This window comes from Odocoileus virginianus, chromosome 9 (genome assembly GCF_023699985.2).
Source record: "Odocoileus virginianus isolate 20LAN1187 ecotype Illinois chromosome 9, Ovbor_1.2, whole genome shotgun sequence".
NCBI classification, from domain to species: Eukaryota; Metazoa; Chordata; class Mammalia; order Artiodactyla; family Cervidae; genus Odocoileus; species Odocoileus virginianus.
The window spans coordinates 39,310,285-39,330,513 of NC_069682.1; the positions used below are offsets into that span (position 1 = coordinate 39,310,285).

At 55.9% G+C, this 20,229-nt stretch overlaps 1 protein-coding gene and 1 long non-coding RNA gene across 3 annotated transcripts in view; one reads left to right on the forward strand and one right to left on the reverse strand.

The window, feature by feature from the left end:
• The window catches only part of LOC139036651 (uncharacterized), a 43,060-nt gene extending 33,204 nt beyond the window's left edge, over positions 1 to 9,856 (reverse strand). Inside the window, exon 1 of the long non-coding RNA XR_011489475.1 lies at positions 9,557 to 9,856. This is a non-coding gene — a long non-coding RNA (uncharacterized lncRNA). The remainder of the gene's footprint in view (positions 1 to 9,556) is intronic.
• An 84-nt stretch (positions 9,857 to 9,940) lies between these two features.
• Positions 9,941 to 19,688, forward strand: CST7 (cystatin F). 2 transcript variants are annotated; one of them, XM_020878133.2, is made up of 4 exons: positions 9,941 to 10,050; positions 17,207 to 17,379; positions 18,181 to 18,297; positions 19,264 to 19,688. In XM_020878133.2, the coding sequence occupies exons 1-4, from the start codon at positions 9,981 to 9,983 to the stop codon at positions 19,339 to 19,341; spliced, it is 438 nt and encodes a 145-aa protein (XP_020733792.1). In that variant the 5' UTR covers positions 9,941 to 9,980; the 3' UTR covers positions 19,342 to 19,688. The 2 variants fall into 2 exon arrangements, with proteins under 2 accessions (XP_020733792.1, XP_020733788.1); XM_020878129.2 differs by lacking the exon at positions 9,941 to 10,050 and having other exon boundaries at positions 14,005 to 17,379.
• The last annotated feature ends 541 nt before the right edge of the window (positions 19,689 to 20,229 follow it).

The window sequence follows — 20,229 nt, forward strand, 5'->3', positions numbered from 1 at the left end:
GTGCTATACAGTGGGTCCTTATTAGTGGTCTATTTTATAGACGTATATAAAGTGGTCTACATAGTAGTGTGTATATATCAATCCAACCTCAGACCCTCGGTTTCTAAAGCAACAAGTTCTGACTCCCCAGAGCAAAGTGTTCCCCCCACCCCACCCCAGTTATCATCTCTGATGGACACGCACTGCCCTTGAGCTGTAACCCATAAAGCAACGCAATCCACTCCTGTCCGCCCGGAGCATCAGCCTTCATGAGAGCGGCTGGGAACATCTGAGTAAATTAGTCATGAGGGAGCCTGTGGGCTGTGGAAGGTAATAAAATATATTGACACTGGCAAGAGTTAATTAAAGCTTTACAAGAGTTCGCTCATGAAGGGCCTTTGAGTTCAAGCCAAACTCCAAAAGCCTGGGGAAATTAATGAAACTCACACACGTCCCCAGCCTGGCCATCCACATAGGTACTAATAAGCCATCGACAATTAACATGAGTTTACTCTTTTGTTAACGACTTAATTTGCAACAGCAGAGTGTGAAAGACAGCGTTGTGCGGTCCGCAGAAGGAGGCAAAGGCATCCTCAAAGCCACACACTTGCTTTCTTACAGCGTGTTTTAATTTGGGTGATGAGGAAATAAATCAAGAAAAGAAAGGTTATTGGTGCCATGGTGCATGCAGGTCTAATGATGACACCTCTCTCTCTGGGACATGGCTGGACTCCCTCTCCCGTTGGTCAGTGGAGCCATGGACACTAGGAGAGCCACGGAGGCGCTGCAGGTGTGGCCTGAGGCAGACCTGCGGAGACACACAGCCTGCAGAGGAAACACACCCAGAACAGGATCAAGCCACCGCCCTGAAGGTGCTGTCCCAGAACCAGCATACAGGGGCATCTAGGCCAGGGGAGGGGCCGGCCTGGCCTCCCTTGGGAGTAAAAACTGTAGCACCCTTGGGCCAGAAGCATGTTTCCATCTCTGTTCCAAAAGGACACCCCAGACTCTGGCTAAGCAGTTATTTTAGGGATCATTGGACTTCTAAGGAGCCATGCAAGCTTAAACCAGATGTTCTCAAAGTGGAGCCTCACCTGCCAGCTTGTTAGACTCACATATTCTGGGCCTGCCAGAACCCTGGGCCAGAGGCAGGACAGACCCAACTCTGGGCTCTAACTCCCCCACAGGTTCTGCCTCTTGCTTCCCTTCATTGCCTTCTTTTAAAGAATCACCCTGGGGAAAAGGGAGCCTGTCACTGGGCCCCTAGTGTGAAAAGGGGCCTGGTGACCGCTGGAGTGGTAGAACTGGGCTGCAGCAGGTTTTGGAGGCTTTACTGACTCTGAGAGAATTTAAACCAAGTCCCTGATGTCACTGGGCAGGATGGGGTCCCCAGAATTCAATATCAACTGAAGTGCAGCTACTTTGTGAATAATGTGCAAAAATAGCAAGAGGAACTGAGGAATGATGGACGGATGATGGATGGATAAATGGATGGATGGATGGATAAATGGATGGATGGCTGGCTGGCTGGCTGGCTGGATGGATGGATGGATGGATGGATGGATAAATGGATGGATGGCTAGATGGATGGATGATGGATGGATGGATGGATGGATGGATGGACAGATGGATCGATGGATGGATGGCTAGATGGATGGATGGCTAGATGGATGGATGGCTAGATGGATGGATGATGGATGGATGGATGATAGATGGATGGATGATGGATGGATGGGTGGATGGATGGCTAGATGGGTGGGTGATGGATGGATGGATGGTGGATGGATGGATGGATAAATCGATGGATGGCTAGATGGATGGATGATGGATGGATGGATGGATAAATGGATGGATGGCTAGATGGATGGATGATGGATGGATGGATGGATGGATAGATGGATGGATGATGGATGGATGGATGGATGGATAGATGGATGGATGGATAGATGGATGGATGATGGATGGATGGATGGATGGATGGATGGCTAGATGGGTGGGTGATGGATGGATGGATGGTGGATGGATGGATGGATAAATCTATGGATGGCTAGATGGATGGATGATGGATGGATGGATGGATAAATGGATGGATGGCTAGATGGATGGATGATGGATGGATGGATGGATGGATAGATGGATGGATGGCTAGATGGATGGATGATGGATGGATGGATGATGGATGATGGATGGATGGGTGAATGGATGGATGAGTGGATGGATGGATGGATGGACAGATGGATGGATGGATGGATAGAGCTGAAACCATTAGGTGTCATTTCAGGGGCTCCAAAGAGCTCCGTTACCATAGTCCTCTACGTCTTAGCACAGAGAAGAATTCAGTGAGCAGCAAAGTGATTTATTAAAATAGGACATTTGTGAGTCTTACAAGCAGATGGGAAAGGAGGTACCACACCCCAAGAACTTACTGGGCCACAGTTTTACAATCAAAGGAAAAGGAGGGAGGGGGAGAAGACCTTCTTTGTCTTTCTTGAGTAAACCTCATGCTTCCATCATCAGCTTCCCCTCCAGGTTGGGCAGGGGAGTTTTTTTGTCCCTACATGGTCCAACTAGGTCCACAAATTATTGTTTTTATGTGAGCAGAGAGCATGTCCTAGGGATCATTAACTTATTGAGCTCACTGGGCAGGATGTGGGACTCATGCCACTATTGTTTTATTGTTTGGGGGCATGCCTCATGCTTCTGTTGTACGGTTGTGTTGAGAGCAACCTGCTTTCTTGAATAATCATTAACTTACAGGGGTCTCCCATAGTTTTCCTACTTACAATTCCCTAGTGGGATTAACTATTTAATCATCCAGTTTGTGCCTTTTCTCTTTCTCTATCAGAGCCAGTATAGAAGAAGTTAACTGTGGCATCTAGGGGATAGCACGTGAGTATCCACAGGACAATTCATTCATTTTTTCTGAAAAAGCTTGAACATTTTTCTACTAAAATGTTGCAGAAGAAATCAAGTGAGAACTTAATTTCATGACCATCCCTTTGACCCTGGATTTGTGGTTCTGTGACAGCTGCACCGACCACACATATGACATGTTAAATCCAGCCAGCCCCAGGTTGGGCCGGTCCAACAAAGTTAAAGCAGGTTGAGGAACCAACCCTAGCTCACGACACAACTTGGGGTCAGGAAATTGCTATGTGGAATTTTACACAAGGGCTGTGGAAACTAACAGCAGAAGGAAAGTCAGTGAATTGTGTTATCCACAACACTGTGGAGTCAAGCAAATGAGGCCCGAGAGTTACAAATGCACAAGGACAGGTACGCCTGGTGCCTGCATGTGTGTGTGTGCTAATCACTTCAGTCGTGTCCAACTCTTTAGAAACCCACGGACTACAGCCCGCAAGTCTCCTCTGTCCATGGGATTCTCCAGGCAAGAATCCTGGAGTGGGCTGCCATGCCCTCCTCCAGGCGATCTTCCTGACTCAGGAATCGAACCCACGTCTCCTGCATTGCAGGTAGATTCTTTACCACTGAGCCACGGGGGAAGCCCCACTCGGGCCAAATTAATGGTAATAAATGGGTCGTCAGACACCGAGGGGCGGGGACTGAGGCAGAGAAGCAACCTTCACCCATTCCAATCTGCAATCATCCTAAAATATGAGGAGGAGGGATGCAGGGAGGAAGGCAAACCCAGTGGTGGGATGGGTGGTGTGTCTGCCTGAGCAGAGTGTCTGGTGTGTCTGCCCAGCAAGAACCTATGCTTTAACCTGTCTGCGCAGGCCGTGTCGCCAGTCCAATCGCCACCCACATCTCCTGGTGAGAAAATAAACAAGGACCACCCAGACGAGAGCAAGCAAAAGCCATCTCCCTTATTCAGAGTGTGTGACAACCAGGGAACTCGGTCACTGGCATGTGGTAGGGACAGGCATGCAGGCCAGGGTGGGGGACATGGAAGGTTTCAGGTTGGCAGGGGACACTGGCGGCAGGTGACCAGAAGTGGGGCCCAGCTGGGGACACATTCCGCTTTCTTCCAGCTTTCGACCCACAAAACGTAAGGGCAAAAGCAGCAGCAGGCGCTGATCCAAACCAAGACCCCTTGTGGCCGGTGTGGTCGGCTGACCAGGCTCACCCACTAGGGCCCTGAGTTGAGAGCCCCACACTCCACCCAGAAGAATCGTGTGTAAAGAGCTGGCAAGTCTGTCCTTCTGACCAGGTCACCAGGCCAAGCGAGTGAAGGGCTGCCAGGGTTAGCACATAAAAATACACAGAATTTGACTTTTAGACATGAATGATTTTATTGGGTAAGTATACCTCATGTAATACTTAGAATATGTGTGTGTGCTCAGTCACGTCCAACTCTTGCAACCCCATGGACTGTATCCCACAAGGCTCCTCTGTCCATGGGATTTCCCAGGCAAGAATACTGGAGTGGGTTGCCATTTCCTCCTCCAGGGGATCTTCCTGACCCTGGGATCGAACCTGTGTCTCCTGCATTGGCGGGCGGGTTCTTTACCCACTGAGCCTCCTGGGAAGTCTACTTAGGTTTTATTACACTGTACTTATACCAAAATATTACTTTAATTTCTCTAAAATTCAAGTTTATGGGGTGCCCTGCATTTTAATTGGCAACCTTAGGTAATGGGTGTCAGAAGCCAAGCCAGGCCTTTAGGTGACCTCTGGACAGAAGCCACAGCACTGCCATGAGTAAGGCAGTGTCCAGGAGCCAAGGCCCACTGTGCCTGCAGTCATAACTGGAAGATCTAGCAGCATATGCGCTTCAGGGTGGGTTTGATCCAGGAGTTTGTTACGGCCAAGTCTCTAAAATTCTCCCGTTAGAGCTTCCTCCTCAGCCAGGCTGTCCTCCTATACCAAGAAGGCTACCAGAAGCTCTGGGGGGTTATGTGCTGCTTAATTGATGTACATGAAGAAAGAGGGGGGAACAGGATCGTAAAGCAAGACACAGTTTCCTCCCCCCGCCACCCCCACCACAGACATAAGTCCTTTGGTCATTTGTCCATCTGTTAACCCACTGAGCTAACATGGGCCAATCAGAGCCCACTCCAAGAGCCAGTGTCAGCCCCTCCTAAACAGAACCCCTGGGTTGTGGGGCCCGATGGCCCACTGCCCCACCACCCCACCGCCCTGTCCTGACCATGCAGACAGCAACAGGTGTGGTAAAGTTTCACCTGCAGGCTTACCTGCAGCGGGTGGTAAAGTCAGGGAGGCAGGGTCCCTTCCAGAGAGGTTTAGCCTTTGATTCTCTCTGGACCCACCCGAGGCAGACATGTCCCCTCCCCCATGCTCTTCTTAGTGACCCCGAGAGATGGGGCTGGCTTTGTTTCCTGTCCTTTGAGTCTAAGTTGGTCTGCTTCCCTCGTAGCTCAGCTGGTAAAGAATCCACCTGAAATGCAGGAAATCCTAGTTCAATTCCTGGGTCAGGAAGATCCTCCGGAAAAGGGATAGGCCACCCACTCCAGGATTCTTGGGCTTCCCTGGTGGCTCAGACGGTAAAGAATCCACCTACAATGTGGGAGACCTGGGTTCGATCCCTGGGTTGGGAAGATTCCCTGGAGGAAGACACGGCAACCCACTCCAGTATTCCAGCCTGGAGAATCCCATGGACTGTATAGACCATGGGGTGGCAAAGAGTCAGACACAACTGAGTGATAAGCACAGCACAGGTCTGTGGTTATGATAGAAGTAACCCCGTGTGACTTTGAAGGCTAGTTCATAAAAGGCAATGAAGCTTCTGCCTGCCGCTCCAGGAGCCACCAGGCCAACAGCCCTGCAGAGATCTGTCCAGGTGGGGCGTCAGCGTCTTAGGTGACTTCAGACACCCCCTGGGGATCTCCACAGGGATATCCCAGATCTAGTGGAGCACACCCCCTGGGGATCTCCCCAGGGACATCCCAGATCTAGTGGAGCAGCTGTGTCCAGTCATGCAGCCCCCATGTGCAGAAGCGTGGCCTTGACAGAGGGTTGTGGGCGGCACTGGGTGTGGGAACCCCACCCCCACGAGCACCAAAATCCCCCAGGATGAGGCCCAGCCTGGGGAGGGTGAAGAGTCCCCAGGCTGAAGACCTGCAGAGTCCTCCCTGCTAAGAAATGCATTTCCCCAGAGAGGGCCGAGGTCTGCTGAAATCCATCACCAAAACAGTGCAGACATGAGGACAGGAGCAGGGGGGTCCCAGAGCAGAGGAGGAAGCCCCCAGGCCCCAGCCCTGAGCCTGGGAAACGCCAGGCTAGACCTGCTTGTTTCTTGGGTCACAGCACCACCATGTGGACAAAGTCTGCTCGCCCCCCACTCAGACCATCAGCTCTTTTTGGACCAAAAAGCACCCTCCTGTTTCTCCATTCAGACAACTACTGTGGACTTTAGAAAATAAAGCACATGCAGACATAAAGGGTCAGAGGCCCATTGGATAATCTTCTCCAGGGGCAATCTGTTTTTGTGTTTCTTCTGTACATTGTTTGGGTACACAAAAGTCACACACACACACACACACACACACACACACACACGCACACACCCAGACTACTCCCAAGGCTCCCATACTCCCTGCTCTGCAGGGCCTCGTAATGCTTTTGCTAACAGTCGTGCTGGACAGATGGCAGCCCCCTCAGGCCACCATCAGGGATCCCCATGGCCAAGCTGACGTCTGTAGGCTTGCCAGCACTTCCAGCTCAGGCCCCTGGGCAGGGTTGGGGTCAGGGGGTGCAAGACAGCGGCCAAGACCACACTGCTCGCCTGGGCCCCAGCTCTTCAGAATGTCCTGCAACTCCTCAACCCATGTGTCTCAGTTTCCCTGTCAAACAGTGTAGGGATTAAAAAGACGGAGCTTAGAAAATGGCTGGGCACAGAGCCAGTGCTGGAACACACCCTCTAATCGTCACCACCATCGTCATCAGAACTAACGCAGCAGCACTGCAGGCAGAGCCCCAGCTCCCCAAGCCCAGCCATGGCCAAGATGGGCAGCACAAGGCAGGAAGCTCAGGACCCGAGAGCCGCAAGACGGCTCCAGTGTCCCATTCACTCCATGGCCACGTGGCTGGGCTGCCCAGGAAGGACAGTCTGAGAACTGGATGGCTCCAGCCAATCAGCAACAGGCATGACATGGAAGTCAGAAGAACACCATGCATGCCAGTGACACTCCAGGCCAGAAAACTTGACCTTGGAGACCGAAGGTCTCGTGGAGGGTTTGTGGAACATTCCTGGGCCCCCCCTCACAGAGCCTGATCAGGAGTAGAGCCTGAGAAGCTGTACTTACATCCGGGGCAGGGAGTCCTGACCACACCGGCCAGGGGACCACACACCACACTTCATGCAGGAGAAGTGGCAGGAAGTGAGTGATGAACGGGCCCTGAAGGAATGAGTGGGGCTCAGTGCAGCGTCCGAGACCCCCAGCAGCCAGGCCACAGGTGGGGCAGAAAGAGTGCATGTACACACCTACACACAATCACACATATGCATAGACACACACACACAGGAACAGGCAGACTCTCAAGCTGTATACACTCTCACACAGATGCACACACATTCATAGACACACACACGTTAACAGGCAGACTTCAGGTTGTATACACTCTCACACAGATACACACACACAGATACCTGCCCAAGGGTATCAGTCAGGTTCTCCAGACAGACAGAGGCCGTGGGGAGGGATTTATCACAAGGAATTAGCTTGTGGGATCAAGGAGGCTGAGAAGTCTGGACTCAGGACAGTCCCAGTCCAATTCTGAAGTCTGGAGAAGAGAGATGACCCAGCTGGAAGACAGGCAAGCAGGGAGGATTCCTATTCCTCAGCCTTTGTTGTATTCAGGCCTCCAACTGATTGGACAAGGTCCACCACACAGGAGGGCTGGGTGCCTTAGTCAGTTTACTGGCTCCAACGCTGATGATCCCTTCTAGAAACATTGCTTATGAACACACAGGGGATCATGCTTGACCAAGTGTCTGGGCCCGCAGTGGCCCAGTTAAGTTGACGCATAAAACCAACATCACAACATACATACAAAACACCCACTCACACAAACTTACACACATCTGCTCATAAGAACATACGCACCTTTCATTCACACTCAGAAACACATGCTTACACATGGGTTCACATTCAGACACATGTTCACATTCAGAGAAGGAAATGGCAACCCATTCCAGTATTCTTGCCTGGAAAATTCATGGACAGGGGAGCCTGGTAGGCTACAGTCCATGGGGTCACAAAGAGTTGGACATGACTAAGCGACTTCACTTTCACGTTCAGACACATGTCAAGACTGAAACAAAGACTGCTGAATGTGCATACACAGGACACACACACACACATACACTTCCCTGGGGTGCACATGCATACACAGGACACATGTAACACAGTACACACACACACACTTCCCTGGGATGCACATGCATACATGTAACACACACACTTCCCTGGGGTATATATGCATACACAGGACACATGTAACACAGGACACACACACCACACACACACTTCCCCAGGGTGCACGGGCATACACGGGGCACATGTAACACAGTACACACACACACATACTTCCCCAGGGTGCGCATGCATATATGTAACACACACACTTCCCCAGGGTGCACGGGCATACACGGGACACATATAACACAGTACACACACATATACTTCCCCGGGATGCACATGCATATATGTAACACACACACACTTCCCTGGGGTGTACATGCATACACAGGACACATGTAATACAGTACACACACATCACACACACTTCCCCAGGGTACTCATGCATACACAGTACACACACACACACACACTTCCCCAGGTCCTGTAACACACTGTAATCCCCACTCCTGCCTCATCTCCGGGCCTCTGCTAACCCACAGGCCTGGGCGGTGAAGTAGACCATCACCCACATTCACAGACAACAGGGCCGAGGTCTGGAGATGGGCCGTAGGCAGGTCCCATAACCACTCTGAGCCCCCCTACCCCAGAGCTTCTGAAAGTGGGAATGACCCCTGGCCCTGAGGACCAGCAGCAGTGACCATGGGCCCCTGAGTTACCACAGGGTCAAGGCCGTGAGCACAGGGCAGCCAGACTCCCTGCTGCACCTGGGGGAAGGCACAGGTAGCTGGTGGCTCAGACGGTAAAGAATCCACCTGCCATGCAGGAGATCCAGGTTCGATCCCCAGGTTGGGAAGATTCCCCTGGAGAAGGTAACCCACTCCAGTATTCTTGCCTGGAGACTCCCGTGGACAGAGGAGCCTGGTGGGCGACAGTCCATGGGGTCACAAAGAGTCAGACATGACTGAGAGACTCACACTAACTAACTAACACTAACAGGCTGTAACAAGGGCTGTTACATTCACGATGTCCCCAAATTCTCAGCACAAACTAATTGAGGAACTGAGGCCTGGAGACCCTCGCCCCAGGTCACCCAGGTGTTCAGGGGCTGAGCTGCAGGCCACGTGCTTCCAGAGCCCCTCTCCTAACCGTGGGTTGGGCTTGTAGAGGGCGCTCAGGCAGGGTGCCAGGACCACTGGACCAGGCCCTGTTCGGCCCTGTTCCTTGGTCTCCTTTGCCAGCTCTGAGCCAAAGGTTGGAGGATCAGTCACTCATCAGCAAACCCTGCTCCTCACCTGGTTCCTCTGAACTGCAATCTGCGCCCTGGTTTCTGGCCACTTAGGGAGATCGGCCCGTTCATGCCAGGAGGACGGTCTCCTGCAGGGGGCCACTCGGACCCCAGAATCTGGGCCTTTGGAGGAGAAACCCCGAGCATCTGTTCTGAAAATCCCTGCTCATTTTTCTCCGGACATTTCTTCCACGTGTTTCCAGGGCAGAAAATTGCAGAGGTTTTGCTAGCTGCTCTCACTTCTTCCTCCTCCCTCTGCAAATAATCGTTGTTTGGAAATTCTTACAAAGGAAGCGGTTGAGTTTGCAGCTGAGAGATGTGGAGGTGAACAGCAAGAAACCACCAGCCCGCCCCAGAGAGGCGGTTTGTGGGGCGGGGCTCCCCCACCACCTCGGGGAGGCACTCCTGCCCAGCACAGTCTGAGCACAGCCATGCACCCTGCCGGGGCGCTGCTGGCCGTCTGTGGCCTGGTCCTGGGTGTCTTGGGGAAGGCTTCACCAGGTAAGAGGGGATCTCCCCACTGCCCCGGGCGCCATGAGCTTGATGCTCACACGTCACCAAGGCACGTTCCAGGGGACCTCATAGAGGCTGCCTTTGTGGGGAACAGGTTTTAGGGATACTGGGGGCTCTGTTCCCCGCCATTCCTGGTGTCTGTGGGTGCCCAAAGGAGGCCCTCCCCCAGGGCCCCTCCGTGGGGACAGCTCGCAGGGTCAGGCCATTTCTGAAAGCGCATCCTTCCGGCCTCCACTGCGGCCCTGTGACTTGTCTAGGGGAACATTTATCCTTCCGGCCAGGCCGCCACTAGGGGAAGCCGAGGGGAGCTGCCAGGAAATGAGACCCAGAGAGGGTAGGTGACTCGCCCAGTCACACAGCCCCTGAGCACCTGGCCCCACGTGCACAAGGAAGCTGTTGGCCGGAGCTGAAATGACCAGCGGCAGTGCAGGGCGTAGGGGCAGTGCCCAGGCAACAACTGTTCTCTGCCTTCCTCCATCTTCAAAGGAGGCTGAAGCCTGGCCACAGGTGACCAGGTGGAGGTGCCCGGGCAGGTGACAAGGAGACAGCCCAAGCTTCTCAGTCCCTGGAGGGGTCACAGTCTTGGGAGTGGGCGACACTGCCTGGGGCTCTGGCCCATCTCGGGGATCACAGGGACCAGACACCCCACCTCGGTCCCCTCCCCAGGGTCGTGGTCTTAGCTCACACTGTGAACCCCACAGGGCCTCTCCTCTGGGCCATCTGTCTGCCTGGGACCCCTGAGTGCCCATCCGAAGGGAAAGCCTGAGTGAGAGGCCCACGTTTCCACCACACTGGGATGGGCGTTCCTGCTCTCCCCGGCCCTAAATTGCTCCTGCTGCCTCCCTTCCTCCCCTAACAAGGGGATGGTGAGGGGAATCCTGGCCCAGAGGCACTGGGAGTGGGCCTCTTCCCTGGGTGGGACTGCCTGCCCCTGCTGTGCCCCTTCTGGCTGGCCGCCCCTCCCCCCCGCCCCCATCAGCTCTGCTCACAGCCCCGCAGCCCAGAGGAAGGAGGGCCCAGGGTCCAACTCACATGCAGAGGCCTTGGGAGCTCGAGCCTGTCTGAGCTCAGTCTCACCATCCATGAAATGGGCAAATTACCGGACCACCGGAGGCCCAGGAGGAGCCTGGCTGCTGTGGCCCAAGGAAGGCAGTCCCCCTGGGTCTGGGGTGCTGGGCAGTCACCCGCCCAAACCCCAGGTCCTGAGTCTCTGCTGGCCGCAGCCCCCACGCCACACAGACCCTCTCTGCTGTGATGGAGCCTAGGCCCAGCGAAGGCCTCTGGCCCTGTCTATAGAGTGAGGGGCTTAGAGATCCTTGGCTGGTGGTCCGGCAGAGACAGTTCAGCCCTGGCCCTGAGTCTGCCCTCACCACAGCCTTCCTCCAAGAACAGATTCCAGAGCCTTCCACAGTGGTGGGACAGGGGTCCCCAGTGTCATGCCCTGGGCCTGACTTCTCCCCACCCCTGGCGCTGACCTGAGCCCTTCAGAACCTAGAAAACCGCTGCGCTGATTTCTTCCGCTGCTCTGCCTTCAGTTGAGAATGGAAAGCCCTCTCTCTCAAGCTGACTCTCACCTCTCCTGGGAAGCCCCCCTAGTCAGGCTCTCAGGGGCCCAGCTTCCCACCACAGGCCACCTAGGCAGGGCCTGGGGTCCAGCCCACCGGCCACCAGTGACAGGACCTGGGCACACCCAGAGACCACTGTCCACAAGGGAGGCCCATGCCGGGCTGCATCCCGTGGGGGGAGAATGCCGCATCTTGGCATGGGGGCCCCTGACCCACCCTCTGCATTCTGAGGTTTTTTCCACCTGGGACACCCTTTACCCCCACTGCATATATGCATTTTGCATATTTGATATTTGACAGTTGCGACACTATTACACGCCCATTAGCAACAAGACCTTCCTACAGATGGTCTCTGGTACTTTCACCACAACCCTGAGTGGTAGGTGCCATCAAGAGAGGCTCAGAGAGGTCAAGCAATTTCCCCAAGACCACACAGCCTTTGAGAGACAGAGCTGGGATTCACTCTGGGCGGGTCCCAGTGGGTTAAGGCTGGGACTAACTAGCATCCTGTCTGTGCCGGGGGACACACACGCCCCCTAAACGAAGGGCAACTCATCCCTCAGAGCCCCCAGAGCACAGCCGGTGGGTGTGGCCCCACAGAATTAAGGGCAACCACCGGCTCACTGAGATGTGATGTCACATGAGGGGGCATGGCTCGGGGTGAACCTCCAGGCAGACTATGGACACCAGCATCCCAGTCCCTGGGCACGACCCCTCCCTACCCCGGTGTGAGCCCCAGGCCCTGCCCACGACAAGGGCCCCATGAAACTGGCAGGGAAGCAACCACCAGGAGGAAACCCCCGGGCACTCAGTGTGGGGGATGGGCCTTCTGCAGAGACGTCAGAGTGTTCCACTCCTGGGCACCCTGGTTCTCTTCTCGGGTTACCCCCCTCCCAGGCACACCTAGAAGAACACTCCTGAAACAGGAAGAGGTGGGGAGCCTTGGGCCACTCAGGAGCCCCCTTGCCCTTCCACACCAGGAAACTCCCCTCCCCAAAGGGCCGTTTCATCCACCCACGGGGAGGGACCGCGAGGCCGGAGAGACGGACTCCCCAAATGGCCCGGCTCCCTCCCCATCTTCAGTGGGTGGACCACGGCCAGCGTCCCAGGCTTCAGTGCCTCCCATGTGTTTTCAGTTTTTAGAAAAACAAGTTGAGGGACGTTTGTTTATGCAAAACATTTGCTACTGATTCATTTTACAGCCGGTCTCTGTCAGGAAGTTGCTGTCCTCTCCCGGGACGCTTTCTGAACATTTGGTGGTGATTCGAGGGCAGACCCTGTCCTCTGTAACCAGAGTGGGAACAGTTAATGGCTGCTGCCACTCCCGGGGCTGCAGACAGCGTCCCCTGAGCTCCGGTCCACCTGGTCAGCAGTGGACCTGCCCTGACCCCTAGACGCCTGTGAAGCGCCCACACACTCCTGGTGGGAGCAGAGTGCCCCACTCCATGAGGGCGAGCACAGGGCCTGGCCACCGAGAGCATGGGGGGAGGCTGGCGTTGGTTCTGAAGAAGGGGTTGTCCGGCAGGGAGGACAGCAACTGGAGGAGGGGTCACTCAGGACGCTGATGGAAAGTTAACTTATCAGCCAGAAACATCGGAACGGTTCCTTGACACTTTGCTTCCCACTCTCACCACCAGGAGAGGAGAGAGTCCTCGATTCCCTTGCATCTGGGGCTGAAGGGGCCTGGGGTGACTTCACAGAAGGGAGTGGCCGGGGAGTCCACCGGGATAGCCTGGCCCGAGCCATCCGGGGGTCAGTGGGAGCAGCCTTGGCAGTGTCAGGGTGGGTGGGCAGGGTCTGCCAGGGGCCGGGCCCACACGGGTTCCTGCCCATGACCTGTCTGGGCCCAGTTCTGTCACCCTGGTCTGAGACGACACCCCGTCTCCACCAGGGGCGTCTGCTCTGGCCGCGGGAAGGCTGTGCCTCTGCCATCCTCCCTCCAGGCCTTTGCACTCCTGTCCAGGGGCTTATCTGGGTGTCACGACTACTGTGTCTCCGGGAGCGGCCAGACCCCTGACCCAGTGCCGGCCACCTGCCGCCGTCCCCCTAACCTCCCCAAGTCCCTGGCTCCTCCATGTCTTCTTTGCCGAATCTCCTGCCGCCTGAGTTATTTTTTCCAGAGCAGCTGAAGAGCTCTTTCTCTCCCAAGAGCTGTGAGGGGCCCACCTCCATCTCCCCTGTGCCCCTCTGGGCCGCAGCCTCCATCGCCCCACCTCATCTGGAGACCTCACTTCCTTCCATGCCGCCCCTGGGCGTGAGAGGCAGAGCGTTTGTTCCTCCTCACAACCTCGCCTCCTGGTGGTCCTCTCAGCCCACGTCACCAGGCCACCACCTGCCACCAGCGTGAGTCACAGTCCCGTTCCAGGCCCCACACCCAGCCTCCAGCTCAGGGCTCTCTGCTCTCCTTTCCCGCCCCTCCACCCCCCAACCCCATGTACCTCCCGGGCCTCCAACTGGTCCCCACCTTGCTCCCTCCTGAAGCCCTTTCTGCCAGGTCACTGTCACCATCACCGACCCCCACCTCTGGACTGTGTGCCCCCCCAGCCCCCGGCATCACTCCCAGCACCCCTCCAGAAATACTTCTTGAGAGAAAAAAAGAGCACGGCTTTAGAACATGGAATTAAATCCGCCCTGCACTTCTCGGAGGCCTGTTTTCTCCCTGTAGACAGGGTACAGGTGCAAGGAAGACAGCCCCCGGGAACCCCTCGGTGGGGGTGGGGGGCCGGGCTACCTGGCTGGGACCCTGGCCCCCACACGGCTGCCTCTCTTCTGGAAGAAGATCCCCCCCAACCTTGGGCTTATTCTGCCCCCAGCTTTTCCCTGTAGATGTCTTGAAGAATCGTTCTGAAAATAGGTTTGACTTTTCAACTTTTTCAAACTAAAAATGAGGTTCTATCGTTTGCTCCGACTAGTCTGCTGACAAGGCCTCAGTGACCTGAAGCCTGTATTTTAGGAAATGTAGTTAAAAATAAACCAAATTCAATGATTCTCACAACCTCTGTAATTTTACCGAAAGCACTGAAGAACTGACGTCAGACGTTTGGGAGGGCCGTTCATCGGAGGTCTGGCCTCGCCTAGTTTCACTTCGTTATTATTAATACAATCACGTTAAGTTCAAGTGAAATGAAATTTAATACATTTTATTTAAAAAACAGGTGGCAGTGATGATCTTTGCAACACTGAGAGTGAGCTCTAACATTTTTGTTATACTTTTCTATATTTTTCAAGTTTCCTACCAGATAGGTAAGCTAATAATCATAAAAGGCACCATATGTGATTCGTACAAAGGAAAAATCGACAGCCATGGATATAGATCTATAAACACACGGGAGACTGGGCTGTCCAACAGGTGCTCCTGCTGTTTATAGACTATGCTGATGAGCAGAAATCAAGCTGTTCTCCCAACAGAAAACCACACTGGACTTCCCGTCGTCAACAGCAGGCCAGGAGCTCTCCAGCACCAGAGTTGGAGGCACGGGCTCAGGGCCCAGATGGCCAACCAACACAGCTGCCATGTCCAGAGACCTCAGCCACGGCCAGCCTCTGTGGGACATCACGAGGGCTGGGTCACTGCAAAGGAGAGTCTCAGAGACGCTGGGGACAGAGCTTGGTGGGGGACCAGTGACAGCATCCCGTGCCGGGACGTTCTCACCAGGGTGGAGCAGGCCCCCAGCTGAGCGGGCCTCGCAGAGCCATCCAGAGCTCCAACTCGACCAGAGACCCAGCTGGGCCCACCTGCCAGGAGGGGTCCCGCTCGGGCAGCCAGTGCCAGTCCCCCTGACAAAGAGGCTGTCACAGGCGCCAGCGGGCCACACGGAGGGTCAGGGGCCCTACAGAGACCCTACCCAGACCCAGACGGGGCCTGCGGCTTCTCTGCCCAAGGCCAGGGCCCCTTCCACGCTCCACCCCTTAGCTGGGCTAATGTGGCCGGCCCGGCCGGCCTGGTTCTCACTCCTGGTGGGGGTCTCCTGTGCCTGCTGCCACGTCAGATGCCCAGTTCTAAGGAGGGCTTCGTGAAGACCTCAGGCAACTGTGGAACCAGCCTTCTCCGGGAGCCTTGATCTAAGCCACATCAGTGACACCCCGGCAAGATCACCCTGCAGAGCTGAGCCGGGCGTCTGCCACGTCCCAGCCTCTGCTAGAATCCACAGACAGGCCGGCCCCAGGAAAGGTTCCAGCATCTCTGACTGAGCACACAGACCCACACAGGCCATCCTGCCAGGTTCCTGGGGCCCGGCTCAACCAGCCCACTGGGCCTAACCCCCACCCACCCCCAGCTCAAGTTGAAGGTCCTCTCAGCCTGGTCAGCCTCATGACTTGGGGTCTCTGTTCCCCAGTCCGGCCCCTGAGGAATGAAGCCCCCATGCGCTGCTGACCTCACAGCATGGTTTTCCTCCCAGGAGTCAAGATTTCTTCACAACCAGGGAGCTGTGTGTCCTCTGATAGTGGGGCCCACACCCAGCACCCCAAGTCTACAGTCCCAGCGAGTCCCCCATGAGGAGGGACCCGGGCAGCACTGACTCCTTCTCTCCACACTCTATGCCTGGAAGCTCATCCACACGTCTATGGCTCCGGCCTGCCCACCTTGTGCTGACCCCAGCCCCACTGAATCCTCAAGGTGCTCCTCAAGGTCACGGCCAAGGGAGGCAGAGTAACCCTCCAGGCAGCACACGCCAACAGACCCTCCACACTGGCCAGAACGCAGCTGAGCCCTGACTCGGGCTGTGCATGAAACGGGGACCCCACACTCCACACGACTCAGAGGAAGACCACAGCTGAGCAGGCACTGGGGGATGGGACAGCTCTGGATCACCTCAGGCACAAGATGACTTCAGGAAAATCGGGGGAATTCCTAGTAAAGAGAAGTAATCTACCACCCAAACCCTCTTCCCATTCTCCCTCCCCCACAATTTTTATTTTAATGCACAAGTAGTCTGTGACCACCGCAGCAAAGCCAAGAAATGTCGGCTTGAAATCCAGTCAGTCCTGAACTGCCAGCTACAAATTCTGCCATCCACCTGCTTCCTGAACTTCCAGAGGAGCAGCACACGGGTGCCCCAGGGACCTGGCAACCTGGTGGTTTCAGTCCAGGGTCCCAGGAGTGATGGATGGCCTCCAGGCACTTCCCCCTCAGCCACTTGCTGGAGACAAGCGGAGGGGTCAGAGTCCAGAGGGCAGCCTCGGAGGCCAGGGGCAACTTCTCTGCACACCAGGGCTCATTCTGACAGAGGCTCTGGGGGGCTGTCTAGGTTCCTGTGACTGTCAGAGATGACCTGGCTTCTGAAAGGGGCCAGGCGGGCAGGGACAGAACCTCTTCTTATCCATCTCTCTGCCCCCCACCACACTGGCCCTCTGTGGGGGACAGGGCAGCCACAGGGACACACAGGAGATGCACCGGGAGGTGCGGGGTGGAAAGGCCAGGAGGGTACATGGCCAGGGGAGGCGGGGACAGGCCAGGTGGTTGGATGGGAGGGGTGGACGGGCAGGGGCCACACTGGGAGCAGAGGTGGGAGGCGTGATCCCTGGGCCAAGCCCCCACCGCTCAGCAAAGTTCTCATCTGGTTCTGTTTCTCGTCCAGACTTTTGCTCCCAGATCCTCAAGTCAGATGTGAAACCAGGATTTCCCAAGACCATCAAGACCAACAACCCGGATGTCCTCAGGGCGGCCCGACACAGTGCTGAGAGCTTCAACAACTGCAGCAATGACGCCTTCTTGTTCCGGGAGTCCCGCGTCAGCAGGGCCCTTGTCCAGGTGAGGTCTGGGCTCGTGACAGTGCAGGGCAGCCAGGTCTGACCAGATCTGACCTCGCAGAACCAGCCTGGGGCCACCTGCGTCAGGCTCCAAGGCCGGCACCATCTCTCAGCGGATCAGGCTTCCCCAGGGTGGACAGTGCAGCCCCTGGGGCAGGGGCACAAGTTGCACTGCTATCCACCTTCAGAGCTGCCTGCAGGCGGCTACGCCACAGCCCCAAAGCACTTCTGGCCATGCTGCCCCCACCATGCCCCGTCCCCACACACATCACATCCTGGGAGGTCCCCATGCTTCTCAGTGACCTCGTATGAGAGGCCTGATGCTCCCCACACAGAGACCCCATGGGGCAGCCAGACCTGGCTCATCCTGGGTCCTGAGAACACAGGTCGAGGGTACAGGACACAGTCACTCACCCCCTAAAAGCAGGGACCCAAGGCAGCCAGTCACAAGCTTCGCATCCACTGACCCGAGGACCCATGCTGCCCCACACCACCCGGCATGCTGACACACACTCATGGTCATCCCCTGGGCACAGGACTGGCAGGTGACTGTGTTACCCCGATTCTGTTTGGCGATTGCAAACTCTTAAGAGCGGTGCTGTCTGGATCACAGAGGACAGTCTGCGTGGGTGAAAGCTGCGCCTGGGCCCTAGGGGCCCAGACCAGGGGATTGGGGTCTTCCCTCCCCACCACCTGTAGGAACCAGGGCCCAAGCCTGGAGGGAGGGAGGTGGCCCCCAGCTTACCCCCTCTCTCACCATGTCCTGGACCCAGTGTCCAGGGCCCACCCTCTGTCCCCTCAGATAGTAAAAGGCCTGAAGTTCATGCTGGACATGGACATTGGCAGAACTACCTGCAAGAAGACCGGACACGCAAACCTGGACAATTGCAGCTTCCAGACCAACCGCACCCTGCAGTGGGTAAGAGAGGGTCTCGCCTCGCCGCCCCTCGCACCCCCCCAACCACCTCCACAGCCTCGAGGTCACCCTCAGCACTTCTCTCCCCATGAGGCTCCAGATTCCACCCTGACACCAGAAGGTGGGAGGCAGCCCCCCGGGACGTCCCAAACGCCCAGCCCTCCTCACTCCCCAGAGGCACGTGTCCAGGAGAACACACTGAAGGCATGGAGGTGCGAGGAGAGCAGAAACACCTTTGACATAATTCAGAAATTATATATACACACTCAGGGAGAGCAGAGGCGGCAGAACTTAGTGTTAGTCGCTCAGTCATGTCCGACTCTCTGACCCCATGGACTGAAGCCTGCAAGGCTCCTCTGTCCATGGGGTTCTCCAGGCAAGAGTACTAGAGTGGGTTGCCAGTGGCAAAACTTGGTAATCTGTAAATAGAGGTGTGGAGGATGTACTGTTTTTCTCTTTTTGGCTGTGCTTGGTCTTCGTTGCTGAAGTGGGCTACTTTCTAGTCGTGGTGCAGGCCCTTCTCACTGTGGAGGCTTCTCTTGTTGCGAAGCGCAAGCTCAGTAGTTCTGGTTCACGGGCTTGATTGCCTCACAGCACATGGGAACTTCACCTAAGAGGGATCAAACTCGTGCCCCCACACTGGCAGTGGACTCTTAACCACTGGACTGCCAGGGAAGCCCAAGTGTGTATTCTTGAATTACTCTTGCAACTTTCCTGTAGATTTGAAGTTTTTCAAAATAAAGTCTGGGCAGGAAGAGAACTCTTCAGTAAAGAAAACACACATGCCTATGTGTGGGTGTGCACACAGACATGCACACATGTGAACACATGCACATAAGCACACGTGTGAGTACATAACCCCCCCCCCAAGGCAGTGGCACTGGGAACCTGCTTCTGCAGTGGATGGGGGTGCCTTGGTAGGGTGGGCAGACTCCAGGAAGGAAACCCTCAGGCCACCCCTCCTTTCAGACCCTCAGCTGCTACTCTGAAGTCTGGGTCATCCCCTGGCTGCAGACCACCGAGGTGTCTGTCCTCCACTGTCACTGACTGCCGCCTTCCAGCTCCGTCTCTGTTGTTACCTGTCCTTCGAGAACGGTACCTGCCAGGAACACAATGGTGGCGCCAGGAGCCCACGGACAGCCACGTCGTCGCTGGGACGGGAAGCCGGTCTGCACAGATGGGGCGAGTCCTCTGGTGCGAGTTACACAGGTTCTCGACCCCAAGGGCCTCCAACCCGACTGCCCCGAGGTCCCAGGCCCTCGAGGAAAGCCCAGAGGACTGTCCTTCAGGCTGAATAATCATCCCAGCACCAGGCAGGGACCCAACCAGCTCAGTCACAACCTCCGAGGTGAACACTTAGGAATAAACCTGAATAAAGAACTGACCTCCTTGAAGCTCTGCCTGGTGCTTGACCCACTGAGGGGAGAACTGGAAAGGTAGCTCAGTGATGGGAGGGCCCACCGTACGGTGGGGCACAGTGGGAACCCCGAGTCCAGTGCCAGGGCCGAACACCTCGGGACACCCCCGTGGGGCCACCACGACTGATGCAGCACACAGGCTCTGAACTCCCCTCTGTCCTCACGCACCAACATGCGCTGGAGCACAAGGCCAGGCTTCTCCTGACAACCACGGGGCCACCTGGACGCTGCCCCACAGGCCTCACGGGACATCAGAACGGAGAGGTGTTGGGGGAGCTGCTCCAGGGCACCCCCAACCCTGACTGCTCCCCCCACCCTGTGCCCATGACAGCATCACTCACCGCAGGGGTGGGTGCCAGCCAGCAGGGGCCTCCGGCCCGCACTGCCACCCAGTCTGCGTGCTTTTTAAAACTCAGCGGCTCTGCCCTCAGAATGATTCTGACAGAGGCAAGCTGGTCCTCCATCTCATTCAGTGTCACCAGGAAAATGTCAAGTTAAGGACCCGGGATTCTAAGAC